Source organism: Choristoneura fumiferana, chromosome 19 (assembly GCF_025370935.1).
Source record: "Choristoneura fumiferana chromosome 19, NRCan_CFum_1, whole genome shotgun sequence".
In the NCBI taxonomy this organism is placed as follows: Eukaryota; Metazoa; Arthropoda; class Insecta; order Lepidoptera; family Tortricidae; genus Choristoneura; species Choristoneura fumiferana.
The window spans coordinates 729,049-755,896 of NC_133490.1; the positions used below are offsets into that span (position 1 = coordinate 729,049).

At 40.4% G+C, this 26,848-nt stretch overlaps 1 protein-coding gene across 1 annotated transcript in view; it reads left to right on the forward strand.

The window, feature by feature from the left end:
* Nucleotides 1–26,848, forward strand: part of Kdm5 (Lysine demethylase 5) — a 43,168-nt gene that overhangs the window by 1,565 nt on the left and 14,755 nt on the right. The window contains exons 2-18 of the mRNA XM_074102769.1: nt 5,001–5,078; nt 6,642–6,780; nt 7,624–7,793; nt 8,899–9,133; nt 9,743–9,918; nt 10,546–10,707; nt 11,997–12,113; nt 13,434–13,545; nt 16,765–16,901; nt 19,137–19,243; nt 19,908–20,060; nt 20,366–20,477; nt 21,102–21,296; nt 22,065–22,249; nt 22,760–22,931; nt 24,514–24,712; nt 26,459–26,574. Coding sequence (XP_073958870.1) covers nt 5,001–5,078; nt 6,642–6,780; nt 7,624–7,793; nt 8,899–9,133; nt 9,743–9,918; nt 10,546–10,707; nt 11,997–12,113; nt 13,434–13,545; nt 16,765–16,901; nt 19,137–19,243; nt 19,908–20,060; nt 20,366–20,477; nt 21,102–21,296; nt 22,065–22,249; nt 22,760–22,931; nt 24,514–24,712; nt 26,459–26,574 — 2,565 coding nt within the window. The remainder of the gene's footprint in view (nt 1–5,000; nt 5,079–6,641; nt 6,781–7,623; nt 7,794–8,898; nt 9,134–9,742; nt 9,919–10,545; nt 10,708–11,996; nt 12,114–13,433; nt 13,546–16,764; nt 16,902–19,136; nt 19,244–19,907; nt 20,061–20,365; nt 20,478–21,101; nt 21,297–22,064; nt 22,250–22,759; nt 22,932–24,513; nt 24,713–26,458; nt 26,575–26,848) is intronic.

A 26,848-nucleotide genomic window follows, 5' to 3' on the forward strand; every position in this document is an offset into this window, starting at 1 on the left:
TAAAACCCATAATTGGGTCCTATATTGTCTTCATTATGTACTCGGGAGATGGGTGAATTTCTGACCCTTGATTATCAAGTGTCTTTACTATGACAAATTTTACTTAATACCCGGCATTTTAATTAGGTATGTTGTAATCAGTGGCTTCGGCAATTACCTCAAGATATGACGGTATTATGAAAAGAAAGCACATGTCCCGGCATAAGTTTTTGTTTATATAAAATTTTTAGTTAAACCTAAAATTGCTAAAAGTGGCTTTGAAGCAATATCGTTTTAATGTTCTCTGCCTATCCCATTTGGGAATACAGGCGTGATATTTGTGTGTGTGTGTGTGTGTGTGTGTGCCTTGTGCTTGCCTTGCCCCCATTTTGTTACTGTTAGTTGCTAACCTGAAAAACAAAAAAAGTTGAAAACAAGACATATGGCCTCAGGTTTATGTCCTGTAATAAATATGGCTAATGGTAACTAGCCATGAAACATTATGAACTGTCACCATGTTACTACGTTCTTATCACATCTACATTTGGTTGCCGAATTACAGATCAATCAAACTACAAGAAGGAGATTGAAAATACAACATTTGATAACATTGTTAGTTACATACAATACAACACTGTAGCCAATGGTTAGGCAGAGATTTTCTTTTTAAAGTTTATTTTAGCAAGCAAGACAGATTAAGATTTACTCTGGCCCATGGAATGTTCAGTGTTAATATTGTGTGTTAAATGACATGTGGTGATAGCAGTGAAGACATGCATTGTTTACTTTAATTTATTTTAAGACAAAATAACACAAAGTCCAGACAAATACACAATTAGTGGGCAAAAAATTCTTTAGTGTCATAAAAAACCCCGTCAATAAGCCAATTTTTGAGGGATGTTTTAAATTGGTTTCCCTCTAATATTTTTAATTCTAGGGGTGGTTTGTTAAAAACTCCCATACCAGCAAAAAAAGCGCTGTTGTAGACTAGTTCATTTTTGGCTCTAGGTATCTGATAGTTAAATCTATACTGACTTCGTAAGTTATCACGCAAAGATGACTTTTTTGTAAAGAATTCACAAATAAACAAAGCTCTAAAATATAAATTCCAGTTAGAGTCAGTTAGTCGTTTTTCCCTGAATGTGCTCCGTAGAGAGTGTCTGCTGTGCGTACGGTAAATAGTGCATGTAATATTTAGGTATAATCAGAAATTAACGAATTTATTATTTGAGTATAACTGTCCTGGCTGCTAATAATATTATGCAATATGTTGTAATTGAGATATTGTTTACAAAATATTACATAACTGATTAATTTTTTTCCTTAAGATCTGTTGTCTTTTAGACTGGTGTAAAAGTCAATTTTGTCGTACATATGAGCAAGTTTGAGTGCTTGTGGCTTTATGAACTCTTTGTCTTGCCGATTTTAACATATTGTGCAAATAAAGTTATAGGTCCCAAAACAAATTACTATACTAAATGATTTATCTGTTACAATATCATTTAATATGAGTGAGTCTCAGGGTAGTTTCATGTTCAAAATTACTATACCTTGACAACTCTGTATGTGGCAACCCTGTTGTAATCAACATTTTGCACACTTATCAAAAAATCTTTATAAAGGCAACAGAGGTTCCCTATGACGGGGTTCTACAGTGTCACATACAAACATGTCAAAGCATAAATTATTTTATTTTGAAATCTACATAAGACCACCTACTGCATATGTTATAATTTTCTATTGACATAATTGTTTCTGTATTGCTTACTATTGTGTTGTTTAATTAATAGTCAGTGTAATGTATTATATATCTGACATATTATTTGAGCTTCATCGTTTTTGTCAAGTGTCTTTTTGTGTTTATTTACTGTTATTATTTACTGTAGCAAGTTACATCAAAAATAATGTGAATTAATTAAATAGTGTTTTTTTTTGTTTTTAACATTAGGTTGCCAAGTCAGCAAAACGAAGAATAACTAAATAACTAGTGATAAAAATAAAGATAAGTGTTGTAAATAATGAAACATAGATTTTTATGTATGCAAGTATACTCAGTTTATAGCAGGAAAACAAACTGTAGCTGGTTACTAAATGTTTACAAAGAATGTCACTTGTTCTCAACTGTACATTTAGCCATATTATTCAATTCAGTATTTATGATATGATACAAAGGTTATGTATGATTGTGAATACAGAATAATTGGTTAAGGTTAGGTTAGGTTTATTTTATAACAATCCTGTAAATGCAGCACGGAATGCTGAGGACCTGGGTTCGATTCCCAGCGCTGGTCTCTTTCTCTGGTTTTTCTGTGCATCTATGTTTCAGTTTGTATTTTCGATAATACTTCTGTTAAACAATACTGAGCAGAACTGGTTATTTGTAAAGGTCCCAAAAGGCATTATGGCTTAAGCCGCGACTTGTTATTAGGTTTCGCGCGGTCTCTACGGAATAAATATCCTATGTTACTTGGGGTTCAAATCATATACCAAATCATCAAATCGGTTCAGTGGTTTCGACGTGAAAGCGTACAGACAGACAGGACAGACAGACAGAGTTACTTTCGCATTTATAATATTAATAATATATAATATATATAATATTAGTATGGATTAAGTGTAAATAGGTTAGGTTTATTTTATAACAATCCTGTAAATTCAGCACGGAATGCTTAAAGCCTGGGTTCGATAAAAGGCTATGTTCTTTCTCTGGTCTATTTCTCTGCATTTCATATGGTTCAGCGGTTTTTCGTAAAGCGTAACAGACAGACAGAGACAGAGTTACTTTGATTATAATGTTAAGTAAAGTATGGCACCTTATGTCCTATTACTAAGGCATTAAAGTCCGTCACTCTGTCACAAGGCTGCATGGCTGTAACCATAATACACACTTTAAAAAAAAAAACAAAAAATAACATCATAAATGTTGGCTCAGTTAGGATTTTGTTACTCTACCTACTAATATTAACAACTTTTGAACATGAAACTACCGTGAGACTCACTCTAACGGGGCACATATCTAAATCGTAGTCAGATAGTCCAGGATTTTGCTTAACTGACCTTATAACTTTTATCAAGTACAGGTTTTAAAGTCCTTGGTGCCAGATCTTGGATTCGTTTGAGTCTTCCTACCGAAAGATAAAGGTTTCCTTGTATCATAACCCTGCGGATGATGGTTTTCAGAATTTTAAGGGTCTTAGCAATCTTGATTCCGGACAAATTAGGATTTTCTTTGTACTTGTTCACAATTAATTTCCTATTATGGATTTCGAGTGTCGAAAACTAAAATATGCATAAAGCAAGCCCTAAAACGGTTTTAGCATTTAAATCTTTTTTTTTGACACGGTATGAATAAGTTTTTTATTTATCCCGAAATATGTGCCAATTCTAAAGAACTATGCTTTATCTCTGGAACAAGTTATAGGCTTTTATCCCAATATTCCCACGGGATAGCGATGAGCACATGTAAATCCCGAAATATAAATAGCTAAGTCGAAAGACATTAAATTTTGCTCATGCAACATAATATTCGGGAATTTCGTATAATACTGGAATTTCTATTCAATTGTCAGATTTAAAAGTTCACGCGAGAAAAATCACGGAAATCTAGTATCGAATGTAATGAAGCATGAAACAGTGGTGCAAAAAACGTTACATACTGAATGGTTACACCATTGAGATTCTAGACTAGAATAAAGGTCATACCGTCACGTTTGGAATTTTAAACGCCTCATGAAATTCAACATACAGCAGTATCAAATGTATCATGTTAAATTTTCATTTTGTTTTGTTGCGCTATAGTGGTTAAGTAGTCTATGTAAATATAAATTATTTCGGTCATTACATTAATAATCAATTAATGATGATGATTAATTCTTTTAACCTCATAATTATATAGTTATAACATGAAATGAAAAAGTAATAAATTGTGGTATGGTATTTTTTTCTTTATAATTGCAAAAAATCACATAGAATGTGGTAATTAAACTTAATCATCTATTTAATGAAGTAGTTTCCTTGATTAAAGTTATTACAGTAGAATCCGGTTATAACGACGGCCAAGAGGGGTGATATTACGTCGTACTAACCGGACGTACTTCGTCGCTAAAAACGGTTGGTTGTTAAATGCGAAGTCGTACTAAACGGACTAGGTTTTCGGAAAATATAGGACACATATTTTTCTTTTGCCAATCAAACAAAAAATGACAAAAATGAAGCGCATCAAAGTTCGAGAGTGGGGGGCCGATGACGTCTCGCAGCGCTAAAGAGCGTCGCACGGCGTGACGCCACTTTTTTTTGCTTTCACGTCCTACTAAACACCCTGCCTATTTGCAAATACTATTTACATAAAGGCAAGAAAGGAAATGGGTTTGAAAATAAAGTTTGTTTTAGTAACTGAACTATAACAAAAATGCCATTGTTTTGGCTACAAGGTTTGTTATTTATAAACGCTAAGCACCAAAAGTACCCATGGCTCATTATTTTGCATTTTCTATAGCTGGAGAAGTGCATAGCAGATATTACATAAGTACAGGCAAATAGACATGGCTGATGGCCGATGGGGTCAGAAGGTTCTCGAATGGCGTCCGCGGACCGGGAGACGAGGTGTCGGTAGGCCTCCAACGAGATGGAGCGACGACCTGGTTAAGATCGCGGGATCGCGTTGGATGCGGAAAGCACAAGGCCGGTCTGAGTGGAGAGCCTTGGGGGAGGCCTATGTCCAGCAGTGGACGTCCTATGGTTGATATGATGATGATGATGATTGTCATATATGTGAATAAAACCGCGTTAATTAATTAATAATGGTTTTTTATTCACTTGCACACTACGCTTAACAAGGCAAAATTCCAGAGAGAGCGAGAGCCCTCATGAGGGAGCGAGAAGACAATTGTCACATTAACGTTCCGTTCCTCACAATGATGATGATACATAAATAGCCCAACTTGTGGCCACCTGGTAACAGTTTAAGTGTTTGGGATTAAGTTTCTCGGAGCATTTTTTCTTATGTGAGCTTTCTTTTCCAGCATTGGCAACCACCATTCGCCGTGGACGTAGACCGTCTCCGTTTCACGCCGCGGATACAACGGTTAAACGAGTTAGAGGTGAGTAATTAAGTATACCATACCAGGGGTTGGACACTCCGCAGTTTAGGTACGTTCGGCCGGCGCGGGCGCACCCAACCATTGGGTGCACGGCAGTGGGTTGCCGCTTAGCTCGCATGCTGGACGCGTCGCGCGTGATTTGTGTAGATACCTACCGACTTATTTTTTTTTCCAAAATATGACTTCGAAATTGTTTACGGCTATATAAATAAAAAGAAGATAAAAGAATCGGAATTATCATTTTTCAACCTTCCGAAAGATTTTCTTGCATTTAATTTAAACCATCATATAGTTAAATACTCTGTAAGAGTAGTAGGTGCATAATGAGAACAAGATTGTTAGGTATTACAAGGATTTAGGGCATCTAAGGGAATATAGTTTTGCGACAGGTAGGTACTTATTTAGTAGATTTTCGTATTGTTTACAATCAAAGTCGATTATTTATTGATTGAATACCGTTTAATTCACCTAAAAGTAAACACTTTAGGTTTAGACCCATTTTAAAACAAATTACAATTGCCTAAGTAACTAAGTTTGCTCAAATGTTTGTTTATAAGTAAGTAGGCACTTTGTCAAGCCAACTTGAAACAAACTTAACAAAAATATCACTAAAAATTGAACAAAGAGATACCTACTACCAAATGGTTGCTGTTGCTGATAAAATATTGTTGTTTTGTAGCTTAAGCCATTAAAGCTTATTTACTTATTTATTAAAGGTAGTTTATTGAATTCATATTAGTACCCACTGTTATCTTTATTCATCGGCGAGTGGGAACCCTGTGCTCTTGGCGCCAAACCGGTTTCGAGTCAACGGTGCCCAACGGAATATGAACGCTCGTGTAACATGATAAGTTTCAATTTCGCGTGCAAGTCGTAAGAGTAGGCAACGATTTATACCTAAACTTGACTTTTGTTCGAGAGAGTCCCTTCTGTACGGTAGTACTATTAGTTATTCTGTGACCATACACAGTTATCTTTATCTATGGTTATTTTTTTTAACAGAAGTAGCTATTAACCTGACCAACTTTGAAAAGTTGAAAAAAACCCCAACATTGTTAGGTATTTCAAAGTTCGTTATCTTAAAACTTATTCAGATTATTTATCCATTTTGTTAGTAAACATAAAAAGGCAGTTAATATGAAAATTTGTAGTCATTTCGTATTGCAAGTTTTAAATAATGATGCTAAATTTATGAAATAATTTGAAAGATCATAAAAACTATATAATGCGGCATTGAGACCTGAAATGACAGCTCAAATTTTAATTTGACAGAAAAACGCATACCCAGCAGTAAATTTGTTAAAAAGACTCCAAAGCACCATACATCCTCCTGGGACCTGACTTTTTTAAGACTTTTGTACTTACGCCCTAGACGTGGTTCATTTTGGATATTATTTCAAAACTCTTAAGATTCTTTTTTCAATGAACAATTTGTACTTTATGAAGAACGTTTGGCCGTTATTCTTAGTGTTAATTGGTTCTTTATAAAGCATGTGAGGGCCCAAGAGGATATAGGTTCTTCAAAGGACAAACAAACTAAAGGTTACAATGGTTTTCTTCCAGGCTATTACCAGAGTGAAGCTCAATTTCTTGGATCAAATCGTAAAGTTTTGGGAGCTCCAGGGGTCTGTTTTGAAGATACCCACAGTTGAGAGGAAGCCTCTCGACCTGTATGCCTTGCACAAGATTGTCAAAGAAGCCGGTAAGTTATTATTTCTTACAACAATAAAATGAACTGCCAAACAAGCGAATGCTATGTTAAACCTATTTTTGGCAACAGATATTTACTTGGGTGATAGTTATCTAACCAAACTTTGATAATGATAATGAACTAGTATATACATAGTTCGAAACGCGTTAGTGTTTCTTGTAGTTTATTAGGGTTGGGCTTTGTGGTTTGTATAATTGTTTGATGTGCAAGTGGTGTGGGGTTCTGTATGTTATAACATACAAGGTTAATTAATATACTAAAAACCTCAGACACCCACCCCAACGGTCTTTTTTATCTTAAGTAAGGGGCTGTTTCACCATCCATTGATTGGTGTTAACTGACGGTTAGGTGTGATGCCGTCTCTATTGGTTTTGATCGAATAGACGGAGACGGCATCACATTTAACCGTCGGTTAACGCTAATCAATGGATGGTGAAACAGCCCCTTAGTATATTGTATTATTTTCCTACTAGCTTTTGCCCGCAGCTTCACCCGCGTGAGATTCGGTTATCGCGCTCTGTTCCCTCGGGAACTGTGTATTTTTCCGGGATAAAAAGTAGCCCGTCACTCTCTGGCCCATAAACTATCTTAGGCCAAAAATCAAGTCCGTATCGACGTGAAAGACGGACAAACATACAAACACACATACTTTCGCATTATAATATTAGTATGGATATACCTTTATAATTTCAAAAGATATTTGTATGTTTTGTTAAGTCAGTAATTCTACTTGATTTCCAACTCTACAATATTTTTTCCGTTTTTTTATTATAAGAGGGAGGCAAACGAGGTCATAAATGTATTTTTTTTAACGGGTCTCAATTTAATCACCAGATGGTTTCGAGGCGTGCTCAGCGGAGCGCAAATGGTCCAAGATCGCGCGGCGCATGGGCCACCCGCAGGGCAAGGGCGTCGGGTCCATCCTCAAGAACCACTACGAGCGGATACTGTACCCGTACGACGTGTTCAAGAGCAGCGGCGCCGTCGCCGACACCAAGGAAACGGTGAGCCAGCGACACGCATCATCATGAACCACTTTGTTTCCCATAATTTAACTCCCATCATCATCATCATCCCAGTCTATATACGTCCCACTGCTGGGCACAGGCCTCCTCTCAGATCAAGAGGGCTTGGGCCATAGTTCCCACGCGGGCCCAGGGCGGATGGGAACTTCGCACGCACCATTGAATCGCTTCGCAGGTTTGTGCAGGTTTCCTCACGATGTTTTCCTTCACCGCAAAGCTCTTGGTAAATTTCAAATGTAATTCCGCACATGAATTTCGAAAACTCAGAGGTGCGAGCCGGGGTTCGAACCCACGACCCTCTGCTTGAGAGGCGATAGGTCAAACCACTAGGCCACCAGGGCTCTAAAAAAGCTATAATAGTTTTAGTAAAAGTTTCGCGGTTAGAGATATTTGGTAGGACTAGGTTTTTCGAAAATTTTTTTTTTTCTGAATTTTGATTTTGCTCAATATTCTTGAGTACAGTCGAAAGCATAAATATCTATACAGCCATAGCGTCAAATATATGTATACATCGCCTTATAGTAAGTGGCATAAAGATGTACTCATTGATATTTTTGACGTTTTGGCAACATATATATATTTAAGCCCTTGACTGTACATCACATCACTAGTTTTGTGATACTACATTGGATTAAGAGTGTTTATAACTGCTGAGCTGGCAACGTTGCATTTTTGTTAGTTTTTCTCGATTATTCCATAAAAATTTAATGAAAATGAAAAGTGTGGTCTGATATACAATACAATACAATACAAATATTCTTTATTGCACACCATAATGCAGTACAAAAACTTATGATATAAACACTTAGATTCAGGGTAGACAATAGGCGATTTTATCGCTTAAAAGCGATCTCTTCCAGACAACCATGTCACTAATCACTAATTCTCCACTAATTGCTCGAATAATTATTCGTGATTGACTTTTATATTCTTTAAAAACGATTTTTAATGGTTTTTAAAGAAAATAAAAGTTTATAACAAATAATTATTGGAGTAGACACATTAACTTATATATTAAGAAGAGTTCTATTGGAGCACATTTTTAATTTTAATTTCATTTTCATAAATAACCTGACGCTTACAGAAAATCGAAGTGAAAGGCGAGCAGACCCCGGAGAAGGCGAACACTACCCGCAGCCGCTCCAGCTCCAAGTGCCCGGCGGCCACGCCGCCCCCCGCGCGCCGGTACAAGACGTCCGAGCCCGAGCCGGCGGCTGAAGGCAGCCACACCGAGGGGGCGCTGGCTGGCGCTGATGACCCCAGCACGCCCGTCAAGGAGGAGAAAAAAGAGGAGAAGGAGAATGGGGAGCAGCGAAGGAGTAAGTGTTTTGCATTATTAGGAACTAGCGTTGACCCGCGGCTTCGCACGCGTAAATCATTAGATACAGCAATTGAATTGAAAATCCGGGAATTCCCTAAAATTACATCCTGGTTTTCACTGACGTTAAATTAAAACACCCATGCCAAATTTCATGACTCTACACCCAGCGGTTGTTATTTCTAGATTTTATCCCTATCCCGTGGGAATATCGGGATAAAAGGTATCCTATGTTTTAATCCAGGTTATAAAACAACTTTTTGTCAAATTTCATCTAAATCTGGCCATCGCGTTTTTTCCCAAACAGAATCGACACAGAATCATGTAGTTTTTGTTAAGATTAGTTTATGTTAAAAACACGCAACTGTGGAAATAAGCTTCAGTAAAAAACCATAGTGGGAAAAAAATATTCGGGAAAAAATGCTAGCGGAAATTTGGCTGCTAGACTACCACATTATTGGTGGAAACGCTGCTTTACGCTACCTAGCGATATTCCGCCGGTCAAGAAACCGTGTTAATAGGGCTTGCAAATATTCGAGAATTTTCGGTATTCGAATATTGGTATTTTTTTCTGGTATGATCGTGTGTAACACAATGCGTGCGCCCCCAGGCCCGCGCGAGAACAAGTGGATGTCTGCGGCGGGCAGCTGCGGCGCGCGCGCGCGCGTCACGCGCTCCACGCGCCTGCGCGAGCACCGCATGTCCAACATGACCGTGTCCGTGACGCCGGCGCCCGCGCCCGCGCTCGCGCCGCCCAACGCCAACGCCGAAAACGCCCTAGACCCGGTAACAGACAAACGAAAGATAACATTTGTTCACACTCACAGAGACACACAAATACGACTAATTTTAAAACACTTTTTTATTCGACTGGATGGCAAACGAGCAAGTGGTTTTCCTGATGGTAAGAGATCACCACCCATAATATTAATCATCCAAGACCCGAGAACAAACATTCGTATTGTTCATACAAATATCTGCCCTGACCGGGATTCGAACCCGGGACCTCAACAATCAAACACAACAACATTTAAGGTTTTTTTTTTTTTTTTTATGGCACGTAAATGACTCTGTTCCAACCTAAGCTTAACATTTTTAGTCATTTCCATTCTTCATTTTGTTTTTGTGGCAAGAAAGACACTTAAAAATTATTTAATTTGGTTCAATACACATTAAACTATACGAAATAAAAGATTTTGTTAACAAATTAACGCTCATTGGGGCAACATTGACTCGTGACTATCAAATTCTGGTCCTAATATTTCTAAAGTTTCAATTTAAAAAAAAAAAATTTCGGCCAAGACATATATGGTTAAAAATGTTTCAAAAATACCTCGACTATCACCCCCTTAAAGCTTAGCACGTAGCTACCAAGCACCCTGTATGTTATTCTAATTGAACCGTACAATCCAGCTCGCCAAATACATGTGTCGCGTGTGCGGGCGCGGCGACATCGAGGAGCAGATGTTACTGTGCGACGGCTGCGACGACTCGTACCACACGTTCTGCCTGGTGCCGCCGCTCGCCATCGTGCCCAAGGGCGACTGGCGCTGCCCCGTCTGCCTCGCCGAGGAGGTAACACCTGGCTTCACAAGCTTCTGCCCGTGCCCCAGTGGGGGAGGGGGGCAAATCACATTTCTTTAAGGCCCTGGTTTCTCTGGCCCGTCACACGCGGATGTGCGTCGCACCACAATTAATTAACGGTGCCTACCCGCTGCCGGCGACGTTCCAGAGTAACCACCTTCAAACATTCCGGAACAAAACGTTTGAACGTCGTCGGTCACCGGTCGCCGGCGGCGGGTGGTCGGAGGAACCAGGGCCTAATGGTGATTTTCGCGAGAATGCATACAAATTTCAATTCTCGCCTCGCCGGTGGAAAATCACCATAAGTCTGATCCCCCGTGCTTGCGAGGATTGTTATGCATGCAATTTCCGGGGGGGGAGCTGCTCTCTCCTGCTGCTCTGTATACGGTGTTAAGCCATTGTATGTACAATGGGAAATACAAACTGAGACATGGATGCACAGAAAAACCAGAAAAAGAGACCAGCACTGGGAATCGAACCCAGATCCTCAGCATTCCGTGCTGCGTGCTATAACCCCTACCTACACCACTACTGGATAGGAATCTAGACACGAATTTTTCCTATGCATACATATCTCAGGTTGCTTATTTATACTTTGCTACTTAAGCAGCAGCACTAGTGACATCTATGTTGCGTCTACAGACGTCACACTTTCGGAACCAACCGCTCACCCAGACAAGAGATGTCGCTACTAAGCAATCAAATTATGATTGGTTTTTTGGAGTCTTTTTGTATTTTTTATTTCAACTCCAATATTGTTACTTTTACGGGTATCCAGTGAAACCATATCGAAAATACAAATTGTACAATGGGCTCATTTTAGAAAGTCAATTCAATTCAAATTGAATTTTTGATGATCTTGCCAACGTCGAGCTTTGGCTTAGATACGTCATGTAGACGTCTTGATCGATATCTGCGCCAGTTTTCGGTGTTCAGTTATCTGCAATAAAGATAAACTAGGATTCAACAATCAATCAGCAAAAGAGACGGCCGGATGGCCAAGTGGTTAGAGAACCTAACTACGAAGCTTGAGGTCCTGGGTTCGATTCCCGGCCGGGGCAGATATTTGTATGAATAATGCGAATGTTTGCTCTCGGGTCTTGGATGTTTAATATGTATGTAGTTGTGTGTATAGTTTGTGTTTATCTGTATAAGTATGTTTATCCGTTTTCTAGTATCCATAGTGCAAGCTTTGCTTAGTTTGGGACTAGGTCGATTGGTGTCAAGTGTCCCATTAAAAAAAAAGTAAAAGGAAAGTCTTAAAGCATGTTTGTCGGCAGGTGTCGAAGCCGGCGGAAGCGTTCGGGTTCGAACAGGCGTCCCGCGAGTACACGCTCCAGCAGTTCGGCGAGATGGCCGACCAGTTCAAGTCGGACTACTTCAACATGCCGGTCCATGTGAGATTGTCTATCTGTGTCTGTGGCTGGGCGGGGCTTAACATACCCTGGGAGTGGCACACTGGTGTTATTTGACTAACTTTACTGACAGACAACGCACAGCTTATACCACTACTCCGAATGTGAATGTTTTTATGGTTCCGTACCCAAAGCGTTCCAACGGGACGCTATTACTAAGACTCCGTTGTCTGACTGTCGGTCCGTCTGTCACAGGGCTGTGTCTCTTGATTCGTAATAATTAAAAAATTTCACATATGATGTCCCAGATGCTATGGCCGCTCTAGCAACAGATACTAAAAAAGAAAATTAAGTTCAAGAAACGTCTTTTTTTCAGCGTTTTTTGGTTGCTAGGCGATGTTATAATAATTTAAATATGACATCGAAGTTTAAAACTTAATGTCTCATAGATAAAGTCGTTTTTTTTTGTAAATTTGAATGATACAGATACAATGAAATTTTATTCCTTTTTCAAAAGATATAAGTTCTATTGCTAACAATATGTACTAGTATTATCACTTTGAACCCCAGGAGGTTATGAAAACGGTGAGACTGAATTTTTTTGGTCATCGCAAAACTGTATTACCGAAATATACGATTTCTAGTTACACTCTCGGATGGCAATACTCAAAATGACTGTGAGAGAGAGAGAGAGAAACATTTATATACACAAATTCGAAACACATAAAAATGGACCCTGGTCTGCAATAAACGTTTATTATTATCATTATAATTAAATATAACTTCAAAATAATCTGTCAATTCTGCCATCCATCGCTTACGCTTATGTAACCGCTTATGTTGTTAATTAATACTACTTTATTGCGATTGTTATTTCGCTATTGAAAACATGAAAAAAAAATGCTTATTAATAAACCGAAACAGTATTGAATTATTTACTTAGTTAAAATGCCGCTAAAATTCGTTTGTCCTTATCTGTCACTTCGACATTTGTATTTGTTAGAAAGGGACAAAGCATTTGTTAGTTAACATATGCTTGTTAAGTTTTATGAATAAGGGGTTAGACTCTAAGTAGCAAGTGGTCTAAAATTCTTTGACTCAATGACCATTCTGCGTGGCTGATGCCTTAATGGAACTCTAACCTAACCGAACCTATGTTTTTTATAATTTTTCGACAAAACACAGGTTAGGACCTATTGTGTTTTAGACCACTTGGGTACAGAACCAGCTGTTTTCAGACAAATTGATAGTATAACGTATAGAAAGGGGTGGGGTCGCTTGGAAACGATCAAAATTGTTATGGCGTGATTTATGTTTGCGATGGCACATCGCCTCCGTTTCTATATCATGCTGTTTCCGCAGATGGTGCCGACGTCTACGGTGGAGAAGGAGTTCTGGCGCGTCGTGTCGTCCATAGACGAGGATGTCACCGTGGAGTACGGTGCCGACTTGCACTCTATGGACCATGGATCAGGTTAGTTTCTTACGGCAGAGCGCGTGGTCTCACTCTAGGTTAGGAAGTGGGGGTAAAGAACTTCGTACGTACCATTTCTCGGTCCATGGGACTTTATAGATCGAGATAAAGCTCCGGTATTTTAGCAACAGACATCTGGAAGACGAAGCGTTGGCAGTAGACCTGGGTAATCTCGACTCCGATAAGGGATCTGATTCGCTAAATCCAGCTCCGGTATCGGTACCGAATCCGCTTATCGACTCCGACTCGTTTATTGACTCCGGTTCTTTGGAGCGATTATTAGTTTGTCTATGGCCGATCCGGCTCGGTTCGGTACTGAAGTACCGATTCGTCCTAATGACTTTTGAATCTATGAGTCACTTCGGGTATACTTACTACTGGCGAACTGGCTCCGGGAAGCGGCTTTGAAATTGGTATCATGCTATCCCTCTTCTTCTCGTAATAATAGCTATTAGCGTGAGCGGGACGGCACATATCCGATCCGATCCGACGTGATTGAACTAAAAGTGAAGTGAGTGCTGAATCGCCGATCGCGACTCGTTCCATCCAATAGGTTGGTCGGAATTATAATACTATTCAATGGAAAAAATCAATTGTGTAAACAAAGCATTTTTTCACGATTACTCCGTAGTTACTTACATTTGAACGCCAATCCCGATCATATTCACATCTCAATGAGCTCAGCACTGTTTTTAACAATCATTTTATCATTAAATAATCGTGTAAATATGTTTATTTATAGAATTAAATGGAAGACGAAAATCCGTTATATTTGTCAAATTGACATGATAATTTTTTCCTCACCGAAGTTGGTCTATGGTCGGTCTAGTCTCTGGAAATTTAGTGCTGTACCAACAAAATTAATTATTTGACTGAACCAACCTTACCTACCGATAATTATGGCTGGCTCTGCAAATTAATTTATTCGTAGATATTAATTATTTGTGTTAAGTTACACTATTTAATGAAGGTTTATAAAGGTTTCTAATCCTATCCTACTATCCTACTAATCCTACTAATATTATAAATGTGAAAGTTTGTGAGTGAGTGAGTGAATATGTTCGTTACTTCTTCACGCTGAAACGGCTGGACGGATTTGGATGAAATTTGGCGAAAAGTTAGATAACATAGGATACTTTTTATCCCGATATTCCCATGGGATAGGGATAAAATCTTGAAATAACAACCGCTCAGCTTTGTCATGAAAATTGGTATATAGATAGTTTGACATCTGGAATAAAACATAGCCTACTTTTTATTTCGATATTCCCACGAGATAGGGATAAAATTTCGAACTAATAACCGCTGGGCTTAGAGTCATGAAATTTTACCATGATTGTTTTAATGTAATGTCAATGAAAACAACGATTTAATTTTCGGGAATTCCCACGGCAATTTTAAAAATCCCGGTATTTCAGCTGTTGGACCTAATGATTTACGTGTGCGAAGCCGTGGGTAAACACTAGTTGGACGATAAAAGAGTATTATAGTAGAAATTATGTAGATTTCTATTTACTAGTACTTATCATATTTACTGTGGAGTCCATTGTTGGACCAAACAATCATTTTGAATCACTTCCCTGTGTCTACTCTCATTTCCCTGTCTTATGTAAATTTAAAAATGCCTCTTCTAAATTATATCGAAAATACAAACTGAGACATGGATGCACAGAAAAACCAGAAAAAGAGACCAGCGCTGGGAATCGAACCTAGGTCCTCAGCAATCCGTACTGCGTACTATAACCCCTACACCACCGTTGGACAGGAGTCAAGATACAAATTTCTCCTATGCACACATCTCAGGTTGCTTTTTTCTACTACGCTACTTAAGCAGCAAAAAATTCTAAATTAATCCATATTTTAACTGACCCTTTCAATTCTAAAATACTCCATCATAAACCTGGGGAAAATATACGTCAAAAAATATAAGTGGATATACATGTTTCACCATTTTAAAAATTCTACCCTTAAAGGGTATAAAGGGGAGTGTAAGTTTGTATGGAAAAAACGTTAGGTATATATATTTGAAGATATACCTAATTCTAAAACTTCGTGAAAATGCTATTAAACATTTTAAGTTAAAAGGGACATGGAAACATTGTGAATGACTCTTGAACAGGACTAAGAGAATACGTGATTCGCCATTTTTAAAAATTTAACTTAGGGAAAACATTAAATAATGAAATATGAGTAAATTCAAAATAATTATTTACTGCTGATTGAAGTATCTTAAAGAGCTTTCACATCACTAGAGCCAACGTCAGTCAGTCAGTCAGCCAGTCGTCAGTCAAGTGTCAATGTCAGTCACCACATTTGTTTACACAATTGATTTTTTCCATTGAATAGTACCATAGTAACTCCTCGGAGTCGATAAGATTTGAAAGGCGTCAATAAGGGATTCGGATCCGCTTAAGGATCTGACTCTTTTGAATCTTCAGATCCGGATTTACCCATCTCTAGTTGACTGACGGCATTGTGATAATTGGTGGGTAGTGGCGAGTTGTCGTTTATTGTGGCGTTCTGAGGGTTGTTTAACAGTGGACGTCTTCTATATGATGATGATGATGTATGCTGCATTATTTTATTACGGATAGACTGAAGAAATAGGGAATGTGCAAGTTTTTTATTTGTTTAAAGTTATCTTTATTAAAAAAAAATATATTTGTTTCGGATATAGGTATGGTACCATCAGCCAAATATGTGGTCTACCACCCTAAAGTTGATAATCGTTTGCATGTCATAAAACAATAATGCCGATAGACGTGTCTGTCAACTTCAAAGTTCGACTTTAGCGACATATTCATTTGATAGGAACTTATTTAAAAATTGATAGACCGCTTATTTGGCTGATGGTACATTTAGGCACACATCATCCATCTCTCTCTTCTTTGTAGGTATCTTCATTGCTGAAGGTCGTGTCTAGTCTGAAGTGACGGCTCGTGGCTGCTTCTCCATGTTTTTAAATTAAGGCACACATTATCATGTTAGTAAATTAAAGTCAAATTCTGACTACTAAAATAAAATAAAATAAAACAGCATAACAATTATTTATTGTTTGACAAACCGAGTTGTGGTAGAGTTTTTAAATATTAAAAAAAATACTAAGGTATTGAGGTTTTTAATTGTATATTAGACAGAAATCCGACTTGTCATACGGAGGACCATAAAAAGTTGATACTAAATTAAAATTTCTACGAATGATGTCTGTTGTCTGTCCAGGGTTCCCGACCAAGTCTAGTATGCACTTATATCCCGGCGAGCAGCAGTACGCGGAGTCCAGCTGGAACCTGAACAACCTGCCCGTGCTAGAGGGATCCGTGCTCGGGCACATCAACGCTGACATATCAGGAATGAAGGTAATATTATATTTCGATTCATAAGAGCTGGCAGGGTGGCGAGGATCGAATATAAATCTCATTTTTTTTGACAGACAGCAATCCCGGGTGGTCTAAAGGTGTCTTTCTACGATGTTATGACTTTCCGCATTTGTATGTGGTAGTGCCTTACTTGCAACCACTTGCTGGCTGCAGTACGAATGGGCCCGACCGGGTTAGTACCACACTCCCACAGAATACCGGCGTGAAATAGTAGTTTTGCTACTGTGTTTCGTACGGCGAGTGGGGGATCCGGAGGACCAACTCTCCTTCTACCCCTCCCTCCCCCCCTTTAGCCCCCTTTTAGGCCGGCAACGCGCCCGCAGTCCTAATAATGCTGTAGGTGTTCATGGGCGGTGGTGATCACTTACCATAGGTGACCCGCATACTCGTTTGCCAGATATTTGACATAAGAAAAAAAATGCGAGGAAAGTTTTTGTCATCATGAACCAATAGAAACGCTTCATTTACCTATCTTCGTTGAGCGCATCTCTAGTGGAAACGGCTCGGCGTAGCGAGGATAGGTTAGGCGAACATATTACGTAACGTATCCTCGCGCATCTCTGGTGGAAACGCAGCCTTACACTGCAGTTGCGTAAAAATGCAAATAATCATTATATAAAAAAAAACATACAGTGGAATGGGGAATGGATGAAAATTTTGAAACTTTTTTATCGATAGGAATAACCTTTCTAATTAACAGAAAAAATATCAGATTTTTAAGGCACTTGTCCCACCGCCGACTATGAGCGAGAAGCGAGCAGAGCGAGTAACTAGAAACGAGTGGGCGAGCAGTGAAAAGCGAGTGTTCGAGCACGACGGGCGATTACTCGCTCTACTCGCTCGAGCCGGGCGGCCGCCAAGCTAACAGCGCTGAGCTCAGCGAGTTTTATAGCTCTTGTCGCTGCGACAAAAGATGAAAAGCGAGTTCTCGCCGGCAGTGTGAACCGCCAGCGATCAACTATTAATATATATGTATTTTTACTCACACAGGATTTTATATCTTTTGTTCGTTTCTTGAGCGAGAAAATAGTCGATAGCCAATCGTTTCTTCGCCGGCGGTGAGACAACTGCCTAAGTAACATCAATTAATTTAAAAAAAATGAAAGAGTTTTCTTTCCCGCCAAATTACGTCAGTCCGGTCGGTTACGAGTTGTTCCATAGTCCAGAATAAAAAGACATTAAAAAAGAATTTATGTGTCTGACTCGATCGTTTTGACAGGTGACAGGTGACACTCTTTACCGGGCCGAATAATACTGACATGGAAATACCGACCCTGTTTTTCTTGTACACGCCCATAGAAAATGACATGAGCTTCTATCGGTATGTAGATGTAAAACAGGGTCCGTATTTCCATTTCGGTATTATCCGAGCCGGTAAAGAGTGTCTGACACCTGTCAAAACGATCGAGTCAAAGACACATAAATTCTTTTTTAATGTTTTTTATTCTGGACTATGGAACAACCCGTAACCGACCGGACTGTCGTGATTTGGCGGTAAAGAAAGCTCTTTAATTTTTTTTCATCACACTTGCTCGTAAACTGTCTCGTAACATGCAGGTTACCTTGGTTGCAACCCCCCAAATAAAACCCTCGACCTTAATGTGCTTGTCATGAAACCCGTGGTCGGTAAATGAGTCATTGCCCGTACTAATTTTCTTGTCATGAAGCCGGTAAATGAGTTTGTTACTGCATGACTTGCTGCTCGTGCTGGTGTCTGTGGGGCACATGCTGCGAGGGGGGGGGGGAGGAGCTGGTGCTGCCAAGAGGCAGTCATTGGTATCGGCAATTTTTGGAAAAAAATAGTCAATAGTCAATAGTCAAAAATAGTAAATAATCTTTTTCAAATATACAATTTTACTCGCAAATATGATGAAAAACATTGTATGTCGCACGGGCGGTACTAGAATTACGAACATCGACTCATTAAAGCCCTCAGTCATTGACTTCGGGCTTCTAACAGACTCGTTCGTAATTCCTTATTTACCGCCCTTAAGACACAATGTACTATTAAATTACTTAATTGATGCTACTTAAAAATCTGATATTTTTCTCTGTTAATTGGAAAGGTTATTCCTATCGATAAAAAAGTTTTAAGTGTTTCTAAAATTTTCATCCATTCCCCATCGAGAGAAATTTAGTATCAAAAGTACGCTTCCTACCAAGCAGACTTATTCCAACACAGTCGCTGTGTACTGTATACTGTATACTCGTCAGGTGCCGTGGCTGTACGTGGGCATGTGTTTCGCGACGTTCTGCTGGCACAACGAGGACCACTGGAGCTACTCCATCAACTACCTGCATTGGGGCGAGCCCAAGACCTGGTGAGTGCTGAACTTTGTTATGGCGGCTCTATAGGTACTGCCTCCAGTCCAGAGTTGAAATCACGCACCGCACACAAGAACATCGTGTAATGACAGCAGGATTATGATATTTACTCATTCATTTCATCGGCCACATGCAGTCGCTCGATTGCAGCGATAAATCTGGGCACGTGACTCCATTTTGAAGGTGCTTCTGAATTTCTCGCGACTCCAAAAAGTAGCGTCAAGTCGCAGCGTCGAGCAGCAGCGACAAGATGGCTTCTTGCAGGAATGATCTTGGCCTTGGAAGCTGATTTCTTAATCTCATTTAGTAGCAGTCGTGGCAGTGGTACAAATAAAAAAAATTGGAGTGAATGTAAAAAAAAACAAGTGATTTTGCCGAAATTGAAGAGGTTTTTAGAGGTCACGTGACCAGATTTAACACTGGAAAGGAGCGTCGAGCGATTTCATGTGGCCACGGCCACATTCTCCTTTGTGCAATCAGTTCTTTTTGTAGCTGTGTGTGTAATCATTCACTTCAACTCTCGCTACTACATAAATATTTGGCAGCGAATAGATTCGCTAAGTATGTCAAATAATTGTTTCCAGAGCACATTGAGAAATTTCGCAGTAAATGCCATTTCGAAACATGGTCTCTGGGACAATCAACTTTTTTGATCCCCAGGTACGGCGTGCCAGGGTCAAAGGCGGAGCAGTTCGAGGCGGCCATGAAGGCCGAGGCGCCCGAGCTGTTCCAGCTGCAGCCGGACCTGCTGCATCAGCTCGTCACCATCATGAACCCTAACATACTGATGCGCGCGGGCGTGCCCGTCTACAGGTAACGTGGGACGTGTGCAATACTTATAGTTAAGGACACCGCGAGGAAATTAGCTTTCGCGTGAAAAAACCGTATCGAAATCGGTCAATCCGTTTAAGAGCTACGATGCCGCAAATGTCAAGTACTCCTCATTTTGCGCCGGGGATTAAAAATTTACGCAAGAGTTAAATAAATCGGACTTAAAAATCTCCATACAATACGTGAGCGAGACGGAAGATGCTTGTGTCATTTTCGTCATTAGTAACCCATGCACAGTATTCTAGCAACCAATTTCGTATAATACAAGTGTGTTGATTGTAACGCAGAACGGACCAGCACGCCGGGGAGTTCGTGATAACGTTCCCGCGGGCGTACCACGCCGGCTTCAACCAAGGATACAACTTTGCCGAGGCCGTCAACTTCACACCGGCTGACTGGGTAAGTTGTCTTAAGTTTTACTATTTTCTGTAGACCATCTACTGCTACATACATATCTACTATATTACCAAAAGCCCAGTTTTTTTCACGCTAATGTGGTGCTAGTCTCGTTTTCCATGCGCCTATAGGGGTCCACCTGGACCACTTTGGAACCTCTGCCATAGTCTATCAGAGCGACAGACGTCAGACGACTCCGTTTATCACCCAAATGCCAAAATCGAAGTTCGTATCGCACCGTCCCCCTCACTCCCGTCGGGACGGCAAGATTCGAACTTCGATTTTCGTAGCAGCCCCCCTTGTTACGGAGCTTATATGTCCCATGATCCCATCCAGACTCGCGAGGCGCCTCCTAAAGGCTCTCGGCACGAGTCTTGGCGAGTTGAGGTTGCAGGAGCTAGCCATTTACACTTTCGATTTATTCAGTTGCCTGCTACGTGTCTACTTTCCTCTGTTATTTGACTCGCGCCCGAAAAACCGACACAAAACGGAGCGATAGCGCAGAGAGGCGAGGGAAGTTGAGGGGACACGAGCGTCCTCATTCTTATACCTCGTTGCCTCGTGTAGCTTCGTGGAGTGTGAACGGGCCATAAGAAGGCATATTTTAAGTGAGCATTGTGTTACCAGTTGAAGATGGGCCGCGAGTGTATCGCGCACTACTCTTTGCTGCGGCGCTACTGCGTGTTCTCGCACGACGAGCTGGTCTGCAAGATGGCGCTGTCCAGCGACGCGCTCAGCGTGGGCGTGGCCTTCGCCGCCTACCGCGACATGCGGACCATGCTGCACGACGAGCGCCGCCTCAGGAAACAGCTGCTGGACTGGGTGAGTGCTGCTGCTGCCAGCTGCTGGCCCCAAGGACCTGTCGGCCAAAACTGGTGTCACCTCATTTATGGGTGGCCCCTGGGAAAACATCATTATCATAGGGTGGTTCTGCAGAATGTACAGCGTCCTGATTTGTGCCGAAATCAGTGTCGCCGGAAATGTTCACGTGCGCATTCTTTGCATACTTTTAAATCTTTGTGATCTCGTAGCTTCTGTTTCAAAAATCATTTTCACTTCTCATGCTCGTTAAGTTCGTGTTTATGCTGGATCTAGGCGACATAAAATGACTTTTTATGCACTAGTGCATAAAATAAAATCTTCGTCTAAGACCAAGGTAATCAGGTGCCAACAGCCACAAACAAAGAAGTTTATATATATTTTTTTCATAATTTTAATTTATATAAAATTAAAAATCAATCAAAACAATCAAAATAAATCAATAAAACTAAAAAAATAATTATATAGCAATGCATGAAAAATAAAGTACTTAAGTGAACAATTGTTTCCACTGTTGCTATTTCGTTTCCTCGCCATCGAAGTGAAAAGCAGAGTGTAAAACGCGAGCATTAAACCCATTTTCCATTCGACGTGTCTATCCACCCTCGCCGTACCGGCTCTGGTGGCTATATGAACGTCTTGGGTAAAATGGCTCGTGTTGTACAATCTACTATTGTGATTAGCATGTTTCGTTGCCATGCCATTTTCTCTTGTTTTTTTATTCCCTGAATTACATCGAAGTTGTAACTTTACGATTGGTTTATGGTACAGGGCGTGACGTCAGCGGAGCGCGAGGCGTTCGAGCTGCTGCCCGACGACGAGCGTCAGTGCGCGCTGTGCAAGACCACGTGCTTTCTGTCGTGCGTCACGTGCGCGTGCTCGCGCCGCGTCGCCTGCCTGCGGCACCACGCGCAGCTGTGCGCGTGCGCGTGCGCGCCGCACCACCACACGCTCAGGTACAGGGGGGCTACTCTCGTATTAAATAATATAAGCGTCAAGGCGCGGTCACATGCAAGTCGCTCAACGCTCGTTTCCAGCGTCAAATCAGGTCACTTTGTGATCTGGTCTTGCTCTGAGAGGAGGCCTGTGCCCAGCAGTGGGACGTATATAGGCTGGGATGGTGGTGGATGGTGTAGCTGCCAGTAAATGAGATTAAGAAATCAGCTTCCAAGACCAAGATCATTCCTGCAAGCAGCCATCAGACTAAGTCAATTGGTGTGAATGTCCCGTGATATTTATTTATTTATTTTATTTACACCTATATAGTAAATCCTCAATTATGCGTTCAAAAACCATAGGTAATTACGACATTGGATTCTATTATGAACGCGGCTGTATCGTAATGGTCATTATTCATACATCATGCACCACGTGCAGCATAAACCCACACTCGTGCTTTAAGGACCCCTATTACGATACAGTTGCATATAACACTATAAAACTCCTAACCGTGCCATCCGTTCCAGATACCGCTACACCCTAGACGAGCTCCCTGCCATGCTGGAGAAACTGAAGAAGAAGTCGGAAGCGTTCCGCGAGTGGGCAGAGGCCGTCCAGAACGCGTTGGACCCGGACACGCCCAAGACTTGCGACCTGGACGGGCTGCGCGCGCACCTCAAACGGGCCCATGATCTCAAGGTACTGTCAAATTTCATAAACTTACTACGTAACACGCTACTACGAAATTCAATAATCGAAGTCACTCTCACTCTCGAATTAAATAATACTAGATGACAACCCGGCTTTGCTCGGGTAAAATTTACTCATAATAAATATTTGAAAAAAAAATTTTTTGTCAGTGTAGACTGTCGTACTTATCGAAAAATCTGACGTATATTCCCAGCCTTAATATTATCAGAAACGTACTTTCACAGCTAACCTACGTATCGGTATTGCTCTAGTAGATATTTCTCCTAAATCTTACTTGCCCAAATAACTATGATGTGTCTGTCTCATAATCAACCCATATACGGTACGATTCGTCTGTACGATCGATCTGATGAAAATCGACGAATCGTACCGTGTGTGGGGCCTTAAGAGGTCACAATGGAGAACGAAATGCAAACCTGTGACACCTGTGACACGTGATGACGTGACACTAACGCCACTTGAGATGTGATGACTTTGACATGTTTACTTCGCAACGCCATTATATACTTAGTAATTTATTCAAGTTTATATTGGCGCGCTGTCATCGTTCATCCACCATTACCTCTCATATTTCGTTTTCTAGAATTTTTTTACCGTACAACGGCAAACCCTACTAGACACTGGCAAAATTGTCCTCCAATGGACAGAGCCATATTTTTCTAAAAAATCTAATCTAATCTAAGTTTATATTGAAAATACTCCATAATCCGAATTTTCCGCCTACAAGTTGTCGACTCGGATTGACTAATTTTTACGCTCTTCAATTTGATGTGCATTTCGTTCGAGTCTACCGTACCCCTTGACGAAATTATTAATATAGATAAGGATTAGCGGGACGGCAAGATAGGAAGTTCTAATTTTGCACCTCGTAGTATAGGGCCAGATCCGACATAGCTCGAAGAACGCATGTGCCTGAAATACCACGTTCAAAGTATGTACCACATTTGTCAAAATACTAGATTGGGACAAGATAGTCTCTGAGTGGACGTCCATTAACTCGAAAAAGTGACTTGGCAGACCTAGATACACGAGTGGGTCGCAACCAATCTACATCGCTGTTATATTTATCTTCAATAAAACCGTTTTAGGCCGTCTTGCAGGAGAAAATTAAATAGATTAGATTTAGTAGTTAAACCTGATTTAAGCTTGACAGTTCCATACATTTTGACTCTACTAAACTAAGCTTAACGCTAAGTCGAGATTTATGTGATTCCAGCAAGTAGGCATAAGTTAAATTTTTATTACAAGCTTTTATTTAGTTTCACCTGTTCACGGAACACCGTTGCCTGTCTGTCTGTAATCAAATCTTGCAATTTAAATTCGACCAACTTCCAGTAGTTGGATTGACTTGAAATTGGTATAATTCAATAATCTGGAAGTGACATCCTGGTAGTCCGGCCAGGATCGTCTCCACAGGACGGTACTCTTCAACGGTTAATGGCATCGACTTGAAATTTGGTATGCAAATGTAGTTTGGGTGACAATACAAGTCCAGTCAACAAAAAGTACAATCAGCAAAAAAAAACTTGTATTAAAAATTAAATTTCTACCAAAAACTTATTGTTGTCAGATGCACAAATCGGAGCTGGTCCGCGCTTTGGAGACGGCGATCGAGGACGCGGAGAAGTGCGCGTCCGTCATCCAGCAGCTGGACCTGAACAAGATGCGCACGCGCACGCGCCACCACGACCCCAAGTACCGCCTCAGCGTGCACGAGCTGACCCTCTTCGCGCAGGAGATCGACCAGCTCGCCTGCGTGCTGCCCGAAGGTGAACAAACACGACTTGGAACCTTATCTAAACCCGAGTTCACACTTGCAACAAAAATCCTGCAAGTTGCATCACATTGCGAGCCCGTAAAGCCAACGAGTTTGTGGTGGTTGAGTATGTAATGCAACTTGCACGATTTTCCTTGCAAGTCTAAACTCGGCTTATCACGCTGGCGATTTGTGAGCGAATGAGGGCTATCGCGTATGAATTCGCCACTAGAGGCGCTAGTGTAGCGTGAGGTCTCCGAAATGTCAAATCTCATAGATTTTGGGTGAGCTACGCGGGTTTATTTATAATTAGAATAATTTTGTGAATATTTTGCAATATCTGAAATTAATTATGGCAAATATGCGTTCCGGGGCAATGAATGTCTGTGTTTTGAGACAGTTTTGTCTTTCGGAAACCTTTGTCCTCCCTTTTTTCCGAACAAAACGGGGACTATGCAACGCTGTGGCATGCTCGATATTTATATGGTACGGTTTTAAGGTGTATTAAATATGATTTTAATCTAAACTTTGTTTTCACGCCCGTAATAACAGACTTTCAAAACCATACTTAAAAACCTCACGCAACAGTGCGCCATCTAGTGAGACAAAAAACGATAGCCCTAATTGAAAGCGAAGGGCGCAATGATATTGCAGCGAGTTAGCTGCGTGAAAAGCCGCGATTATCAATCAGACGCCCCGAAATAGTCCCCCAGACCTCCACATTGCGCCTTGTTGTAGTGTAGAAAAGTGAGATGTTCATTAGATTACAATAGATGAATGAAAGACGCAATTAAATATATAAAAAAACAATTATGACTATTTCTCAAAAAGTAGTCAATTTTTAAATTTTTCTGTTGTCCACTTATTAAAAAAAATCCTGACGCTATTTCACCACGAAAATAATATTTATTTATTTATTTATTTGGGAAACAAACAGCATATATGACACAGTTGAATATAAATAATAATATTGTTTTATATATATAAAAGCTTGCGGTAAAAGTGATAAGCCGTGGTGGCCTAGTGGTTTGACCTATCGCCTCTCAAGCAGAGGGTCGTGGGTTCAAACCCCGGCTCGCACCTCTGAGTTTTTCGAAATTCATGTGCGGAATTACATTTGAAGTTTACCACGAGCTTTGCGGTGAAGGAAAACATCGTGAGGAAACCTGCACAAACCCGCGAAGCAATTCAATGGTGCGTGTGAAGTTCCCAATCCGCACTGGGCACGCGTGGGAACTATGGCCCAAGCCCTCTTGTTCTGAGAGGAGGCCTGTGCCCAGCAGTGGGACATATATAGGCTGAGATGATGAAAAGTGATAAAAAGTCAGCTAATCTTTGTTGTTGGATCCAAGGAAAGTTTTGATGTAGTTACAAAATTAAAAAAAATTCCTCACAACATTTCGTGACGTTTTCCTGACGTTAAGAAATTTTGGATGTTTTATGTTGTTGATGATTTATGATCTCGTCCTTAGGGTTAATAATTTCTTGACAAAACTGAATATCTTGTCAATTTCATGACGGGACAACTTTTTGAGAAATATATATACTATACTATATTAAATAGGTAACCATAAGTCTAAGTATTACAAAGACCGCCAATTTTGGAGCTCCCGGGTGCTTTAGAATCATTTTTCCCATAACCAGGTCATCATCTTTTTTTTAATGTCTGTAAATTCTTGATCGGCTGGTTTGTCAATTCAAGAAACCCCAAGATTTTTTTACATTTACGCCTACATTATATTTATTATTATTGGTACAGGGTCGGCAGTGAAAGAAGTGTTGCGTCAGACGGCGGAGTTCGAGACGCGCGCGACGGAGTTGCTCAACGCAGAACTGGACCAGACGGACCCCGGCCTCGTCAGGGACCTCGAAGAGGTAAGCTTACACTGATACCATTAATGCGCGTCATTACAGGTGGATCACAAGTATAAGTTACAAAGGCAATTTTCGCCCGCGTTGAAAAATACTGAACTAAACTGAATGTAAAGTCCAATGCAATGCAATACAGACTTTATTGCGTTAGGCGCAAGGTAGAATTAGCAATGACGCGGTGACGTGTTGCGCGGCGCTGAACAAAATGGCGTTAATCGCATCGGCGTGCGAACGTTTAGAACAATAACTTATCAGGATTTTACCCGCGTAAATGCCT